The 18,733-nt window shown below is 44.8% G+C and overlaps 2 protein-coding genes across 2 annotated transcripts; one reads left to right on the top strand and one right to left on the bottom strand.

Annotated features, from left to right (window-relative positions):
* Positions 1-1,543: 1,543 nt before the first annotated feature.
* Positions 1,544-6,608, top strand: LOC133904966 (carbamoyl-phosphate synthase large chain, chloroplastic). Its single transcript, XM_062346636.1, has 3 exons — positions 1,544-2,942; positions 3,829-4,524; positions 4,720-6,608. The coding sequence occupies exons 1-3, from the start codon at positions 1,665-1,667 to the stop codon at positions 6,256-6,258; spliced, it is 3,513 nt and encodes a 1,170-aa protein (XP_062202620.1). The 5' UTR covers positions 1,544-1,664; the 3' UTR covers positions 6,259-6,608.
* Positions 6,609-7,905: 1,297 nt separating this feature from the next.
* LOC133904971 (IQ domain-containing protein IQM1-like) lies at positions 7,906-11,234 on the bottom strand. Its single transcript, XM_062346648.1, has 7 exons — positions 11,043-11,234; positions 9,896-10,604; positions 9,695-9,783; positions 9,489-9,576; positions 9,241-9,378; positions 8,938-9,132; positions 7,906-8,842 (listed from the first exon to the last, which is right to left on the bottom strand). The coding sequence occupies exons 2-7, from the start codon at positions 10,553-10,555 to the stop codon at positions 8,300-8,302; spliced, it is 1,713 nt and encodes a 570-aa protein (XP_062202632.1). The 5' UTR covers positions 10,556-10,604; positions 11,043-11,234; the 3' UTR covers positions 7,906-8,299.
* Positions 11,235-18,733: the final 7,499 nt, after the last annotated feature.

Here is an 18,733-nt window from a genome sequence, read left to right on the forward strand (position 1 = left end):
TTTGTCATATCCTACTGGATTGACATCACAGTGGCCACTGCATTGACTACTTCATCTTCATCGTCTACTATCGAGCATCGACACCACATGAGTGTATGTAAATCCTACTTGAGTAGCTAGTCGAGGATATCTACAATCGAGTACCTAGTCAAATGTCTTTTCGAGGATATGCACTAGTCGAGACATATCGAGACTTGTCGAATTCTACTTGAGGCTAGTCGAATTTAGTCGGGACTAGTTAGAATACAACTGTTATTGATTATTTGCATCCGTTCTTGTTCATTTTATATCAAGAATAAAATTAAATTAAATTTGAAAGTGCTATTACTTCCGATGAACTGTACTTTTATAATTTGGTTTTGCTATTTATAAATTTATAGCTCTTGTTCAGTTCAAGTTCATTCGTATTGGACTCGGCGTTGCAGCCTACATGTGTTTAACTCTTACTACAGCCTATGGTGCAAAATGCAGTTTATTTTCTTTAATCCATTTTTCATTTCTTCAATGATTAATTGGAATTCCGATTAATCAGTTTATTCACGGAGATTCGTATCGACGGAGTATCTTACTTGGGAAATAGAAATAAGTAGTACTGTATAAGCATGATTTTCCTTTAGTAATTCCCTGCTCCAGAATGGGCGATAGAGTGGATTTACTCAACTTTCGACGGATTTTTTCCAATTGTGCTTAATTGTGTTAGATAAGTCTGCTTCTCACTTAGAGTCCAGAAAACAAAGGTTCGATAGAGACGCGAGTGGAGCAATTAGTGTAAGAATACACCCGGCATGTCAATTTTGCTCAGAAAAACGATACCGTATATATCAAAGTAGCTGCACAATATTCTCAATCTTGTCATCATAAAAAAGAGAGGATAGAAGCTTTATCTTCTCCAGCCACTTTTGTTGCCCACCTTTATGCAACTTTAGCTGCATCTTTCGGTTATCTTGTAAGGTCCTGTTTGTTTTAGATTATAAAAGTTAGATTGTGATCAAAATTTAAAAGGTGAAACAAAGAGCTGGATTGTAAAAGCTGGATTCTGATCACAATCCAAAAGCTGAAACAAACAGCTAGCTGAAAAAGCTGAATTGTTACAATCCAACACACAGATTGTAACAATCCAGCAATCTGCTTTCCACCAGATTGTAACAATCCACAATCCAGCTTTTCACAATCCAGATTTTACAATCCAGCTTCTTACAATCCACAATCTATAAGCTGCTTTTCACAATCTACAACTGAAACAAACAGAGCCTAAGTGTCGTTCTGAAGTCTGAAGCTGATAAGTACTGTATGGTAGCCTGACAAAAAAATTGAACTTGCCCAAGCCAATTGAAATGTTGGATCAAAATTTGTCATAAACTGAAACGGACTGCACATTATGATTCCTACTTTGAATTTGCGTTCGATCGATGCCTGCTGTGGCCAGAACCCAGGAGATGTGATTTGGTTGAATTTGCAGAGAATGTGCTGCTAGGAGCATCAAGCAAGCCTTCCGGCAAAAGAAAATTGGGTTAAACCCTTTGGTTACCTAGAAAATTGGGTTAAACGCTTTGGTTACCCCTAACCCGCTCGCTCTTAAAAAAAACCCTACCTCCCCACCCCATCCCCATCCAAAGTTCCAAACCCCCCTTCGCCGCCGCATCCTCCTACCCCCTTGCGCCGCCATGGCCACCTCGCTCTCCACGCCATCCCAGCTACGCCCGTCCCCTTCCCATTGGTCCCGTCACTACCGCCACCTCCTCATCCCCCACCCGCGCCACCCACTCCCCCGCCGCGCCGGCCTCACCGTCCGCGCCTCCGCCTCTAATGGCGCCGCGGCCAAGGACTCCGCCGTCACCGTCCGCCGCTTCGCGGAGGCGCCGAACAAGGGCGGACGCCTGGACGGCGTCAAGAAGATCATGGTTCTCGGCGCGGGCCCCATCGTGATCGGCCAGGCGTGCGAGTTCGACTACTCGGGTACGCAGGCGTGCAAGGCGCTCGCCGAGGAGGGCTACGAGGTCGTGCTCGTCAACTCCAACCCGGCCACCATCATGACCGACCCCGACCTGGCCCACCGCACCTACATCGGCCCCATGACGCCGCCGATCGTCGAGCGCATCATCGCCGCCGAGCGCCCCGACGCGCTGCTCCCCACCATGGGCGGCCAGACCGCGCTCAACCTCGCCGTCTCGCTCGCCGACTCGGGCGCGCTCGACCGCCTCGGGGTCCGACTCATCGGCGCGTCCCTGCCCGCCATCCGCGCCGCGGAGGACCGGCAGCTCTTCAAGCAGGCCATGGACCGCATCGGCCTCAAGACGCCCCCCTCCGGTATCGGCACCACGCTCGAGGAGTGCCTGGCCATCGCCGAGGACATCGGGGAGTTCCCGCTCATCGTCCGCCCGGCCTTCACGCTCGGTGGCACCGGGGGCGGCATCGCCTACAACAAGGCCGAGTTCGAGGACATCTGCAGGGCCGGCCTTGCCGCGTCTCACACACAGCAGGTGCTCGTCGAGAAGTCCCTGCTCGGGTGGAAGGAGTACGAGCTGGAGGTGATGCGCGACATGGCCGACAATGTGGTCATCATCTGCTCGATTGAGAACATCGACCCCATGGGCGTGCACACGGGGGATTCCATCACGGTGGCGCCCGCGCAGACGCTCACCGACAAGGAGTACCAGAGGCTCAGGGACGCCTCCGTGGCCATCATCCGGGAGATTGGTGTAGAGTGTGGTGGCTCCAATGTGCAATTCGCGGTGAACCCTGCAGACGGAGAGGTGATGGTGATTGAGATGAATCCCAGGGTGTCCAGGTCGTCCGCGCTTGCGTCAAAGGCTACAGGGTTTCCAATAGCTAAGATGGCTGCAAAACTCTCAGTAGGTTACACCCTGGACCAGATTCCCAATGATATCACGAAGAAGACTCCTGCGAGCTTTGAGCCCTCCATTGATTATGTGGTCACAAAGGTATGATTTTACCTTTGTTTCTCAGCTTCCATTAAATTGTGCAAATGAAGCTTGGCAGCAATATGCATCTACAGTACAAGTTTGACTACAAATGAACTTTTTCTGTATCTCCTTTGCTCACTCCTCGGTATCATCTATCAACTGGTAACGATTGATTTTGCAAGTATGATATCAAGATAATTAAACAGGATTAGTTCAACTTCTTATCCTGTGTTTCATGTGTTGTCTGGCTGTGGTGATTATGTTGGTATGCTGAAGGAATTGTGATATATGTACTGGCATCACCTACAAATTACTACAGCAGTGTTTCTTTATTTTATTTAAAAGGCAAATGCAGTAGCTTTTTTCAGGCACATACTTATCCGGTTATTGTTTTCTTTTTGCATGTTTGCTCGTTGTTGCTTCATTGTCATCTTAGCCAAGAATAGTAACGTTGTCTTGTTCACATATTTGTCAAATAAGGACCAAAACATCACAATCAATAGTTTTTCTTTGTTATGTGCGGATCTTGGAGATCTGTATGTTGACTATTTCCTACCTTCGCATTATATTCAATCTTTAAAGCATAAAACCAGTGACATGGTCTTTATCGGTAAATTGCTCTAGATCATGTCTATCTTCTCAGATATTATCTTGCATTATCCACAGCATATTACTCAGCTATTCGGACTGCATCTAAACATTTACAGTTTGGAATATGCTCTAGCATAATCAAATGATAACCTAGTCACTTGCATCGATCCTAAACATATTTTCTGGTTTTGTTACATACCCATGTTTGTACCTCAGGCTTGTTCTTGTTGTTCATCATTCGCAGTTTGTACTTGTACTGCTAATGTAAACTTACTGATCTGCTTTTCTGATTCACCTTTCATTTACTACGCAGATACCACGATTTGCATTTGAGAAATTCCCTGGCTCTGAGCCAATATTAACCACACAGATGAAGTCTGTTGGTGAGGCAATGGCACTGGGGCGTACCTTCCAGGAGTCCTTCCAGAAAGCTGTCCGTTCATTGGAGACTGGCTTTGCTGGATGGGGTTGTGGACCTATCAAGGAACTTGACTGGGACTGGGAAAAGATAAAATATAGTTTGCGTGTACCTAATCCGGACCGTATCCATGCTCTTTACGCAGCTTTCAAGAAAGGCATGAGGGTTGAAGATATCCACAAAATTAGCTTTATTGACAAATGGTTCCTTACAGAGCTCAAGGAGCTAGTGAATGTTGAGCAGTTCCTTATATCAAGGAACCTAGATCAATTGTCAAAAGATGACTTTTATCAAGTGAAGAGGAGGGGTTTTAGTGACAAGCAGATTGCATTTGCGACTTCTTCATCAGAAAGTGATGTGAGATCAAGGCGTTTGGCATTAGGCGTCACTCCGACATATAAGCGTGTTGATACTTGTGCTGCTGAGTTTGAAGCCAACACCCCCTACATGTACTCTTCCTATGAGTATGAATGTGAGTCAGCTCCAACCAATAAGAAGAAGGTGTTGATATTGGGTGGTGGGCCTAATCGCATAGGCCAGGGCATCGAGTTTGATTACTGCTGTTGTCATGCTTCATTTGCACTTCGAGAGGTTTGTTTTTGCTTTTTACTTTCCACTTTCTTTCACTAATCTTTTTCGTTGTCCATATCCATATAAATAGGATTCTTATAGTGAGCAACATCATATTGCGACTTTTCTTAGTCAATACATTCTGTTATACGGCCAGTTATTTTTCTTTACAAATGTTGATGATACTGATCTTTTGTTCCTTTAATGCCTTTTCAGGCTGGATACGAGACTATTATGATGAACTCCAATCCTGAGACAGTTTCAACTGACTATGATACCAGTGATCGTTTGTACTTTGAGCCATTGACAGTTGAGGATGTATTTAATGTCCTTGATATGGAGCGCCCAGATGGTATAATTGTACAATATGGAGGGCAAACTCCTTTAAAGCTTGCCCTTCCTATACAACACTATCTGAATGAGAAGAAGATGGTGTCTGCTTCAGGCACAGGGTTTGTGAAGATATGGGGTACATCACCAGATTCTATTGATGCTGCTGAGGACAGGAAAAGATTTAATGCAATTCTTGAAGAGCTTGGGATCGAACAACCTAAAGGAGGGATTGCAAGAAGTGAGTCTGATGCCTTGGTGATTGCTTCAGAAGTAGGCTACCCTGTCGTGGTCCGGCCCTCATATGTTCTTGGCGGACGAGCGATGGAGATTGTTTATAATGATGAAAAGCTGATCAAGTACCTTGCAACTGCAGTGCAAGTAGATCCAGAACGACCTGTTTTGGTGGATAAATATCTAATTGATGCAGTTGAAATTGATGTCGATGCATTGGCTGACTTGGCTGGGAATGTTGTGATCGGTGGAATTATGGAGCATATTGAGCAGGCTGGTATCCATTCTGGTGATTCAGCATGTTCCCTTCCAACTAGAACAGTCTCAGCGCAATGCTTGGACATCATTCGTTCATGGACCAGAAAGCTAGCAAAGCGTCTCAATGTCTGCGGGTTGATGAACTGCCAGTATGCTATCTCGACTTCTGGTGAGGTGTTCCTACTTGAGGCAAACCCACGGGCTTCACGCACAGTCCCTTTTGTCTCCAAAGCAATTGGACATCCGTTGGCTAAATATGCATCGCTGGTCATGTCTGGTGTGACTTTGCCGGAGCTTGGGTTTACTAAAGAAGTGATTCCTAAGCATGTATCAGTTAAGGAGGCTGTTCTTCCATTTGAGAAATTCCAAGGTTGCGACATTCTTCTTGGACCGGAGATGCGCAGCACTGGAGAGGTCATGGGCATTGACTATGAGTTTTCTGGTGCTTTTGCGAAGGCCCAGCTTGCTGCTGGACAGAAGCTCACCTTAAGTGGCACTGTCTTCCTCAGCCTAAATGACCTGACAAAACGACACCTTGCTGAAATTGGACGTGGATTCCGGGAACTTGGCTTCAACATTATCGCCACATCCGGAACAGCCAAACTACTCCAGCTTGAGGGCATCCCAGTGGAGCCAGTGCTGAAGATACACGAGGGGCGACCGAATGCCAGAGATATGCTTAAGAATGGTCAGATACAGGTTATGGTGATAACAAGTTCTGGTGACGCCCTTGACTCGAAAGATGGCCTCCAACTCCGCAGGCTGGCCCTGGCCTACAAGGTCCCAATAATTACAACCGTGGACGGGGCACGAGCTACCGTGGACGCCATCAAGAGCTTGAAGAACAAACCGATTGAGATTCAAGCCTTGCAAGATTACTTCCAGACTGTCGACGCATCACCGAACCTGCAATCAGCACAAACCGCCTCTTAGATGTGTGTCCCTTTTTTATCTATGTCTGGCTAGTATCATCTATAACCTCGCGCCATGCAGGATTTTGTCTACATGGTAGCATCATCACACCTGCTGCATGTGCAAAGGTAAGTATCCAGATCGTATTGTTGGCTGCAAGTGTTGTAGCCAAAATTGGTGTTGGTGGTATGTAGTTGTAGTTTGTAACATTAGGGTCAGCACCAACAGAATAAGGCCTCCAGTTGATTTTGATGACAATCATTTCCATTCTGGAGATTTTACTTTGTATCCCTGTGGCGCAAAATTGTGCACCGTATATGTACTGTATGCATCTTGCTAAATTCTACGATAATGATTTATTTTGCAGGCTCTGTCGTACCCGAAATTCTAGTAGTATACACGTGGAATTTTGTTCAATTTCAGTCTACTGAGCACAAGTCGCCCCCTTCTGTATATGTATAAGTGCAGTTTTTGTAGAAATGTCACCGAATTCTTCTTCACGTGTTTCTGAATTAGGAAGAGGTGCGTGCGCATTAGGCAATCTCACTTTCGTAGACACATTGAGATCGGATGACACGACAGATAATCCCGGAATAAATTGCGCGGCAGCAAGACTTTTGACTGCTGCTCATACCGTTGTCCTCGGTCCCTTCGACGAGAGCCGCTCGTGCGTCAAGCGCGTATTCACATCGACGCTGTGGTCAAACGTAGTTTTGAAACTTCCAAAAAGACTCTAAACAGCACAAGTCGAAATCTGGTAAGGGCCCCGGTTTCAGAGATGTCATGCTCCAAAGATCAAATGCAAGTATGCAACTAGAAGTAGAGAAGACCCGAGGTACTATTTGTTTGTGCTTCTGTTTTTAATTTTTATGAAAAATTGTGTTTTTTATTTTTTAAAAAAATTGTTTTTGAATTTTAGCGGTTGGTTTATAATAAATTTTTAACTTCTCAGCTAACCACTCTCAGAAAAATTATTCTCAGCTTGTAGTTTATTTTTTCAGAAACAAATTTCTGATTCCTTTAAAAATTACTTTTCAACAATCCTATTTATTTGAACTTCTAGCAACAGAAAAATCAGAAACAAAAACAGAAACAAACATATCGATCAACCACATCCCCAACCAAAGTAGAAGTCAAAAAAAGCTAAAATAAAGCGGAAGTCCATCCCCGAGAGGCAAAAGGTCAAACTAGATCCAAAGGAAATGTCAGAAACACGCACCCAGGCCCCGGTTTCGTCTCCTGTCCTTTTTCCTGCGGATTTCCGTTATTCCAGGTGACAACTGAATTGACCTTTGATTTTGCTTTTGCGTTTAGGCCTCCTTTCGCAACTGAGAAAAGAAAGGTGAGATAGGAAAAAGATAATGAACGAAGAATTAGAATAGAAAGGTGAAAATGAATGAATGGCTAGAATTAAATTTCAAATACTCATTTCATATTCCCACCTCTCATATCCCAAAATTCAAACAAGACCTTACCTTTTTTAGAAGATTGGTCATGGAATTGGATTTGGTTTTACCTTTTAGGAGAGCTGTAGTTACTACTTACAAGCTTGTATAGCCTGAACTTGGAGCTTTCAGAGAAATGTAACCGCGGATTGTTTTGAATAAAAGGATGTGTTATATGTCAAGGACTTGTCGTGTGACGATGCTGATCGATCTTGATGTTAAGTGACACAAGAACTCATGCTTCCCATTGGCAGCAAAAGAGGTGGCGTACTTGTGCTTGCAGAACAAATTTGCAGATTCTCCTGCACCAGCTTTCGCACACTGGATTAAATTTGAGCTTTGACCGTAAGATGGTAACTATTACACTCTACACTGTGCAGTGTATGCACCACAGGTCAAAGAAGACGATGAACAAATCATACAAAAAGAACGGTAGATGATCAAAGAACTCAACGAAACATCTTACGACAAACAACCAAATTGTTAACCCCCATCTAACCAACTAAAAACTTTGCAACGCTGCCACACCTTTGATGACAGCACCACGGGGAGGCGAGGGCGAGGCGAGGCGAGCCAAGCCAAGCCATGGCAATGAACAATGCCGGCCATCAGATCGATCACTTGCCCTTGTGCTTGGGGAGCGTGAGCGCCACCGCCGGCGTATGGAACCCAACGAACTGCTGTTTGGGAGACCTCCTGGTCCCCGGCGGCGGGATCGGGATCGGGAGCTTCACGCCGGTTGGGGTCGGCAGCCCCATGTAGTGCAGCCTCGGCGACAGCCTGATCCTCGGGCTCGGCCGCGGCGACGGGATCGGCAGCCTGTTTGCGCTCGGGGACGGCACCACTCTGGGTGAGAGGTTCACCTGCTCAAGAGCCATGCTCTGGAGGTCAGCCGGGTAGTCCCGGAGGCAGCCGATACGTGCGCCGGTGGGCGTCAACCACTTGAACGATGGCCGGCTCGCCATCATCTCCGGTTCTGCCGGCTCGTCGTCGCCAACGGTCTCGTCAGCCACTTCCTTCACAATGTCCACCTCAGGCAGTTCAGCCGGTTGGTTGTTCAGGGTCTCATCGTGTGTAGCTTCAGTGGGCACTTCAGCTTCTTCCGCTGGCAGTTCCGACTTCTTGAATGATGGGTACTCATCGTCATCGACCGAACACAGCTGAAAATGCATTACCCATGTTTTGTCAGACAACAGTTCCTGAAAATTTGTTTGTTGGTTATGGGACAAACAATGTGGTTTGATGGTGAATTTACCTTAACATTTGCTAGATCAACGTTGTTCTCCTCCAGGAAGCTGATGAACTCTCTGAAGTTCTCTTCTGTTGGGAGGTAGTGACCGCTGTATGGCCATATTGCCTTCAGAACACCTTCCTTGGCAACCAATCTTCCAGCAGCAGTTGTGGCTGCCCCAGACAGGAAGCTTGAGTGCTGGAATTTACCCTTCTTCTTCTGCTCACAAGAGATGAAACTAACACTTAGACCTACCGAAACATCGCACCGCGTAACGCAAAACTGTCGAAACAAAACAAAATGGCAGTGTATTGTCTGATTAACTACCTGTCCGATGTATAGTGATCTACTCGTGCTCAACACAAATATCCATTTGGACTCTTCATTTGTGTTCACAAGGTCTCCATTTTGTTTATATAGCAGCCTCCCTTCCTCCACAATAACTTCGTATTGCACCCTCTCGTTCTGCGATCAGCATAGTATTCAGGTCAGTAATCCTCTGCAAAATTACACACTGATACAGCATGGAAAGTAGAACTCCGATATCTCTGAGAAGGATGTTGTGGGGCACATACCGGTCCTAGGTACGTGATCAACTGCGAGTACAGTTTGCTTCTTGGACATTTCGGGTGATGCATGTCTCTCCCTGCGCCGATATCCAACCTGGAAACACAAGATCAAGTTCAACTGTCAGGATCAACAAGAGCAGCATCTGATTCCCCTCGATAAGGAATCTAATTCAGAGGAATTGAGCACTTCTTTTTTCAGATTGTCTGCTTACCAGTAGAAGAAGGGTTCAGTGCTCGAGCTCGCGGACCAGGTGTCGTAGTACAGATGCAAATTGTGGCCGTAGCGGTGGCGCGGGTCAATCTAAATCAGCACAAAGATACACCACATCAGTATCACTGAAAAGAAACCATTTCATCCAAAAGAAAAAGGAAAGAAAAGAGCATGAGGATTCAGAGGCAGGCAGGAGACTTACAGCTTCGAGCCAGTGCTGCAGCGCGAGCTTCTGCGCCTTGTCGTCCTTGCAGAGTCCCTTGCCGACCTTGGCAATCCTCTTGCCGGCCCTAGACCAACGGGACGCCGCCGTCTCTTGCTTCTCCACGTCGAAGAAGGAGATGGACTTGATGTTGAGCGAAACAGAATCGTACGTCTTCCACCACAACTCCTCGATGATGATGGCGCAGTCGGCGAGGTTCCGCCGGGTGCGGTGACCCTTGAAGATCTTCTGCACCTGGGTCGCCGCCTTGTCGAGCTCGCACCGGGGCCGCGGGGAGAAGTACTCCAGGAGGGCCTGCTGAGCCGGGGACACCGCGGCGCCGTCGCCCTGCTTGCTAATGCTACTCTTGGGGCTCTGCTGCTGCTGCTGCTGCTGCAGCGCGAGGGTCCCCGGGCGCGCGCCGTTGATGCCGCCGCACCGGGTCGCGACCTCCGACTCGTCCGCGGCCTGTGCCTCCCAGTTCCTGAAGCTGAGCGAGCGCTCGAGGCCGCGCCCCATCTTGCCGCTCTTGGACGACGGGCTGCCCCTGCAGGCGACTCGCGGCGACCTCAGCGGCGCGCAGGCGCCATCTCGGGGGCTGCGCTGCGGCTTCGGGGATAGGAGGTGGTTGCGCTCTGTGTTGAGTGGCCCCAGAGTCATCTCACGGCTGCCTCCTCGCAGAGATGGTTTCGCCGGAGAGCCGATTGTTCTGCACGAAAATTACGAGCATGATGGTTAGCTTCCTGGTCTCTGTGCACGGAGAGGAGATTTATCATCCAAGCACAGAGTCAGCAGTTCTTTGTGGAAGGAATATTTGAGTAAAATCAAGCAAGCAATGTGCAAAGCAAATGCTTTTTATTATGGTTGTTGTTCCTCGTCAAGGAAAAATGCTTGGCCTTATAAAACCATGAGCTTATCCTCCTCACAAGAATATAGAAACAAAACGAAAGCTTGACCAATTCTAGTACTGGACTCTACTTGGAGACGAGGAGGCAACCGAAACCAAGAAACTCAGAGCTCCATGGAGAATCAATAATCCAGCAGAGCGAAAAAACCAGGACGGGAGTAACAAACAGCTATCAAGCATAAGCAACGAACAGAGCAACGATAATTGCACGGAACCGCTTGGCGAATCAGCTTTTCATACCGATTGCGCGCAGAGATGAGGAGAAGGCGCGGCGGAAGCGAAGATGAGGAGAAAGCGCTGCGGTGTCTGTGTTTGAGCTCAATTGGTACTTGCCTGGGGACATTCTCAGGGCGGGGCGCACATATATACTAGCACTTGAGCGGCATCCAGCGCTGCATGGAATGGAGGAGTCCAAGTTGAAGAAGAAGGAAGGGGGCGGGTGGGGGGCTGCGACCGAGTGACCGGTCGTCGTCGCCGCGCGCTCGCGGGGGAGGTGGCTGAGCCCCGCGTCGCCGACGAAGGATCCGCGTAGACGCCCCGTGTGCCTGCGTTTTTCTTTCTCCCGGTTTTGTTCCGGGAAACCATTTTTCTTTTCTTATTACTATATTTGTATTGGATCTGAGTAGTGGTATCGAACACAGAAACAAATTATATATGATATTGTACTATAAAATTTACTTTCTCTCCTCTTTAACTTAGTTATTAAATTACGAGATAGATTGTATGGATAAAATCTCATAAATTTTTTTCCAGAAATAATACTATAAAATTCAGTCCTACCAAATACTCGAACTCAGCTCTCAAAGTTTGATTCGAGATCTGTCTGTCAAGATTCAAACCAAGCTTAGAGTCTAACTCAAACCTGTGAGCCTAAACAAGCTGAGTTCAAGCTTGTTATACAGTTCGTGAATCTTTTATTCTATTTTATAATTTATATATTTGATTATAAATAGAAAAGAAGATTTATAAATTTTAGAGTGAATTACGTAAAACTATAAATATTATGTTATTTATAATATAAAACTACAAATATTGTGTCTAGTATCATAAAACTACTGTAAGTATTATACACTAATTCACGTAAAACCTAATATAATTAGACACAATACTTATATTTTTATATTACAAATAATACGTTATTTATAATTTTATGTAATTCACTCTAAATTTTACTTATGAACAAGACTACTCGAGCATGTCTCCGCGCTCTATCGGCAACCCAGACTCAACTTGCAATGCCAGGCTTGCGGTTCTGCACAGTGGACAACGATTGTTTTGTTTGGAAGCAGGCGGCGGCTAAGGAGGGGAAGGCATTCATGTTGGCCCGATAAATATCCGAACTGCAACCTGCAGGAGCAGGATCGGTGGTTGGTTGGTCGGTTCTAGAGGTCAACCACGGAACGTACTGCCTGAGGTTGCTTTTACTTGTAATCATATTTTAATATAGCAAATTGGATCGTCCATTTTTTAAACAAATTTATTGATATTTAAAAATATACAATACTAAAAAGTTTGTTTAATGATGAATCTAATAATATAAAAGTTCTAAATATCTATATTTTTTTTAAAAACGAATGGTTAAATTTGCTATCGTAAAAGGCTGTGATAAGTAAAAGTAAACGAAGGTAGTATTATTTTACCTTGCTTTGTCCGTTCGTCGAGAGGAGTTGCAATCTCATTCTGCGGATACTTTGACTCTCAACATCTCTAGTACTAGTACAATATTTCTTTTTTAAAAAATATGTTGTACTAGAATATTACCTGCATCTTTGATGGGTGCCATATAACTAAGTTTTAAAAACAGTTTTCTGTATTACTTAAAAAACAAACACCAGTGTGTACAAATACAGGTACAAAATAAAAGGATACAGAGTAGATAGGTGCCCAACCTTACTCACCCAGAGGACCTTAGAGAAAGAAAATAATTACAACTAGGTCCTTGGAAACCTCTGCGCTTGCTGAAGACGCCGCACATTGTTGACCTTCGTCGTTGCCGAAGCAATAGCCGGAGCTGAAAGATGATGACATGACCAAGACCAAGAGAAGCACCATAGCACAAAGGTGTTGAATCAAGTTGCAATAGCATCTCGCTCCGAGGGACGAAATTGAAAAGGTCATCATCCATCGACTGAGGGCACCCCTGCTTCCTTGGCCTTGGATCTACACACTCTGTTGGAAGACGCCAAGAAAGAACAGACCTCGCTTTGTCACCATAACACCCTCAACCACCTCTATGCACCACACCGCCATCATCGCCTCCATACCTGGACAAAGCATCGAAGGGCAAAGATCTCCTAAACAAGAGTCACCGAGTTCCAAAGCAAACCCATCGTCAGTGAAAGCTCTAGATCCAATGGACTCCCCTCTCACAAGCACATCACCAACGTCGGAGAGCATGTTGTCCAAACGAGGAGGATGTCGAAGGTACTTATTCCCATGCAGCGACGCTGCCACCACCACACCATCGCCACCATGGACACTAACCCTAGCTAACCTAGGACCTAAGCTCCGCCATCGGAGCCAGGGGAAGGCCACCTCGCCTACCGGAGCACTCGATCTCCGCTTGCTAAGGCCGGCCCCCCTCCTCTGGTGCTAGAGAGATCGTCGAAGGCGGGGGCCAGCGGATTGGCTGCGAAGACCCAGATTGCCTATAGCAATAGAGGATAGAATTTTGACCTGGATGGGTTTTGAGATTTCTGTGAGCCATCGTGTGAATACTAAGGGCAGCTCCAGCAGAGTTCTCAAACCACTGTACTAGTATCATTGTTGCACTTTTTGCTGATCAGGAGCACGGGTAAATATCTCCAGTAGCTCCGATTTTCTAGTGCTACAGGGATGAGGGGAGGAGAGTGGTACCTCAAATTTGAGGTGTCTCTCTCTTTCTCTTATCACTGTTCACAGAGATTGACATGTGGACTCAAAGGGAGGAGGAGAGTAATAGAAAGTAGAGCTAGAAACGAGCCGAGCCAAGCCTGGCTCGACTCGTAAAAGCTCGGTGATATGCTGGCTTGGCTCAGTTCGCGAACCGAGCTAAAATATTAGCTCGGTTCAGCTCGATTTCTAGCTCGAGCTAGCTCGCGAGGGCTCGCGAGCCTCGCAACAACAGCAGAAAAGTACTAAACCTTAATATATAAACAAGTCGGCACAACAAGAAATGTGCTAAACCTTGTTGTATAAACAAGAAAAGTGCTAATGGACTGCTGTTTTGCTGGTTCCACGATCCAAAATGGCATAACACGTGCTAAACCTTGCTGTATAAACAAGTCGGCACAACAAGAAAAGTGCTAAACCTTGCTGTATAAACAAGAAAAGTGCTAATGGACTGTTGTTTTGCTGGTTCCAGAATTCAAAATGGCACAACACAAGCACAACTATGCTGTATAAACAAGTCAGCACAAATATGCACAAGCCAAATCTGGACTTGACTGATCTTGCAAACTTAGCTAGTCCAATTCACACAGCATAACACACCCATTTAGCTAGTCCAATTAATACACAGAAGCAACAACCTTGTCTAAGTAACACTGGACATAGTCACACAGTCATGTAACATAAACAAGCTAGAACAAAAGATGGACACAGCCAAAAACACTGCTGCACACCTTCACCAGTCAAAATTCACAAACAAGTTGTCCCATTTTTCAACCAAAATCATAAGACTCCAGTCTCAACTCTCCACTAGTTACTTTGTACTTCACTTTTAGGAAATGGGATGCTCTCAACTTCATCTTCATTGTCATCTTCCTGAAAAACACAAGTATTAATGGTGTCATTTGTGTGTTGAAAAGAGAGAACAATATATCATATATTCAAATTATAATATAGCATACCGTAAGCATGGGAGCGCCTCTAATCCAGCTAGAAGAACAAATCAAAGCCTCAACCATAGATGGGAGTAGAGAACTGCGATAATCATCTAGAACTCTACCTGTAGCACTAAAAGTAGATTCAGAAGACACTGAGCTAGCTGGTATAGTCAAGAAATTCCTTGCCATCTGCGAAACTATCGGGTATCTGTGTTCATTTAACTTTCACCACTGAAGCAAATTGAAAGCTTTGTTTCCTAAGTGCTCATTCCGTTCATCAAGATAAATGAGTAACTCTGACTTTGATGCATCTTGACTAGATGATTGCAAGAAGGACTGAAAATGGCTAGAACATGAGGGCAAGGTAATATTTGAATCTGCATTCGAATCTGAGCAGCTAACACCTTTGCCTTTGGTAGTAGCCATTGTCTTGCATCGATGCTTCTCTTCACATTTTTCATACAACTTTTCCAACTCATTCTGAACTTCACCTAGCTCCTTATTAGCTACATCGGATCCATAAATTTGCTTAAAACACCACTCAACAAATCTCATCTTGTACCTTGGGTCTAGAATAGTGGCCAGCACCATGACATTATTCTTTTCTTCCCAATACTTGTCAAATTTATCCAACATTGCAATGCCCATAGTTTGCAAATTGATATCACTAGAATCATGAGCAGCTCTTAATGAAATCTTGACATTTACTATGTGTGGATAAAAAACATTTGTGGTGGGATATTTCGAAGCTAAAAATGCAATTGTTATTTCAGCCAAAGACCCAAGTATTGGTTGAATTGATGAATACAATGCCCATTCAAGATATGTTGGCTGCCACTTATAATTTGCATCAGTTTCAGCATAAGAGATTAGTGCTTCCTTATAAGCAATAGACACTTTCAACATGTGGTAAGTGGAACTCCACCTTGTTGAGACATCAAGTTTTAATCCTTCTCCAATATCCAATGCAAGAGATCTATAAATTTCTACAAACTTGTGCATGCGAGATGGAGACCTTTTGATGTACTTGACAATTTGCCTTAAATTGTCTATCAAATATCCTAAGGATTCTATGCCATCATTCACCATCAAATTGATAATGTGAGCACATCAGCGAATATGGAAGTATTTAGCAATGAAACAAGTTGATTTTCTAGCTAAAAGCTTAGCCTTCAAATTCCGAATAGCAACATCATTGTTGGAAGCATTATCAAGAGTAATTGTTATAACTTTGTCTTCAATTTTCCATTCAGCTATGCATTCAAAGACAGCTTGTCCTATCACAATTCCAGTGTGTGGAGGATCCAATTCCACAAAATCCAGCACACGATATTGCATATTCCAATTACTATCTATGTAATGTGCAACCAAACACATGTAGCAAAGGTTTTGATTGGATGTCCACAAATCACAAGTCAAACTAATCATGTCCATATTTCTAAGACTCTTCATAAGAGCATCTTTTTCAGATTGAAAAACCTTCAAACATTCACTTCTTATTGTCTTTCTACCAATAAACTGGTATGCAGGATTTAAATACCTCAAGAAAATATTGAACCAAGTGTGCTCAACCATCCTAAATGGGTACTCATGGACAATTATCATCTTAGCTATCAGTTTACGAGTTTATTCATGATTATACTCACTAGGAGTGACAATAATAGGGAGATTTGAGTCACCTGACTTTTCTAGAGCATAATTGAGAAGAGCTTGAGACCTCTTCTTAGCCAATTTGTTCAAGTAGGGCGTGCACTTCTTCATATGCCTCATAAGATGTGATGTAGCTCCCCCGGATCTGTAAGCATATAATGTATAGCAAAACATGCACTTTGCCTTTATTACTGTCTCCCCTTTCACCGAGGATGTAACTTTGACCTCCTTAAAGTTTTTCCAAACACCCGAGCGCTTCCTCCCCTTAACCTTCAGCTTACTCCCCTTGACCTTCAGCTTCTTGCCCAATTTTGTTCCACCAGAAATCTCTGTCCCTTCCTCATCATCGCTAGGATTTGGTATTGACATGTCATCATTGAAGTCATAAGAGTTATCCTCTGAATTGTCATCAGAAACCACCTACAAATAAAAGAAACATAAGGTTGACCAGCGAGCCAAGTGTGAACGAATGATAATGGTACACAGATATTTTGAGACATACACTGACTATCCCATATTCACGTACCGTTCTAGAGATTACCTGTTGATCAGATTGATGTCCCTGTCCACCACAATCTTCGAGATTACTTGGCGATGGCGCTTCCAACTGTGGAGAGATGGGACAAATAGAGGAGGAAGCGGACGCGGTGGATCGCTTAACTGGATGTTGCTCCATGGAGTTGCTGTTGCATTAGCATCACACAAAAAAAGTCCAAATTAACTATGACATAATATTGTAAAATCTATTCTCTATTCTATAATCTGTACAAGCTATATAAACATCCAAAACCTATTCTGTAATCTATACACAGAGAAGACCATTTTCTCTAATTTTCTCTAATTGTACACAAAGAAAGCCTATTCTCTAATCTCTAATTTCCAACCTAAAATTTCTAGTTAGTGTTCCTCAATCGTACCTAGTGCCTCGGCTGGGCTGCTGCCTGCGAGACATGGCGGCGTGGGGAGGGAGAGGGGTAGTCACCGGCGTGGGGAGGGGCCGGAGAGGGCAGCGTGGGGAGGGGCAGAGCTCCTGGCGGCTGGCGCCCTAGCCCCTGGAGGTGGTGAAGACCGGAGAGGGCGGCGTCTCCGGCGTGGGGAGGGACCAGACTCCGAGAGGGTGGCGTGGGGAGGGGCGGCGCTCCTGGCGGCTGGCTCCCTAGCCCCTAGCGCCCTGGAGCTTGGAGGTGGGCAGGTGGTGCCTGGAGTGGGGCAATGAGAGGCCTGGAGGAAGACCTAGCGTGGAGTACTGGAGGTCTAGAGCGTGGCTGCGTGGGCTCTGTGGCCTGTGGGCCTGTGTAGGTAGCGCTGGATTGGAGATTTGGAGGCCTCATCGTCCAGCAGCTCACGAGCAGCTCGCGAGTTGGCTCGTCACGGCTTGGATTCACAAACGAGCTAGGGAGTAGGCTCGAGCTCGGCTTGTTTGTATAATGAGCCGAGCCGAGCTTCCACGAGCCCGAGCTAGCTCACGAGCCTCAATAATTGTTAGAGATAAAAAAAATAAAGAATACTATAATAATATTAGAAGATACTGTAATAATATTATAAAATATAAATTTTTTAAAATATCTTCTGAAAATAGCCTAAGTGATAACATCACCGTGACTTCCATGTTGTTACCTGTAAGTGTAAGGCTTACGCTGCTCTCTCATAGGCCCCAAACATTTTACTCCCTCTATTTCTTTTTATAAGCTATGCACTCATTTCAAGATTTAAACTTTGGAAATTTTGATCAATAATTAGTCAAACAAGATAAAAAACTTTATGATGCAAAAATGGTACCATTAGATTCATACATGAAATAACAATGATTCATTGTTTATAACATTGTACTATAAGAGACAAATTAACTGCCAAAATTCAATTTAGAAGACCGTGCTAAATCAAACTACGCGTTATACTTTAAAACGGGGGAGTATATTTTATATACGATTTCACTCCGCTTACTAAGGACATTTTTCAAATTCATTTTACAGTCTGTATATTTTTTTTAGTTGACGCGAACGTGCATGTCTGTGCTGTCGGCCGCTCAAGCGAAGTTTTTCACTGCTTGAAAATTGCAGAACCAGTTGGTCTGCTCTGCGTATTTGGTGAAAGAAACTGAAAAGACATCATCCATCCTCAATGCATGATTGGGGCGACAGATTGCGTCCTAATCCGTTTCACTGCGTTAAGTTCACTTCACCTCAGTTCTGTCTTCTCTGTTCTCCTTGCTCTAATGCACTGGCAAGTCAGTTATTGGAGAATTAAGAGCTGCAATCCGTCGCTGTTTGCACACAAAATAATTGTATCGAGAGAAAAGAGGATACGGATCTCGGCAGCCACTAGTCCGGTGGCCAATCGATCGATCAGATTTATGATGATGATGGAACGTGAAGCTGCCTTAAAAAACTGATTTGACTTTCTTGAAAGAAGCTGCTTGACTTTTCTTTTTGTGCATGTAGCTATCTATCTGTTGTTTGATCCTCGCCAAAAAGA

This window comes from Phragmites australis, chromosome 2, assembly GCF_958298935.1.
Source record: "Phragmites australis chromosome 2, lpPhrAust1.1, whole genome shotgun sequence".
Taxonomy (NCBI): domain Eukaryota; kingdom Viridiplantae; phylum Streptophyta; class Magnoliopsida; order Poales; family Poaceae; genus Phragmites; species Phragmites australis.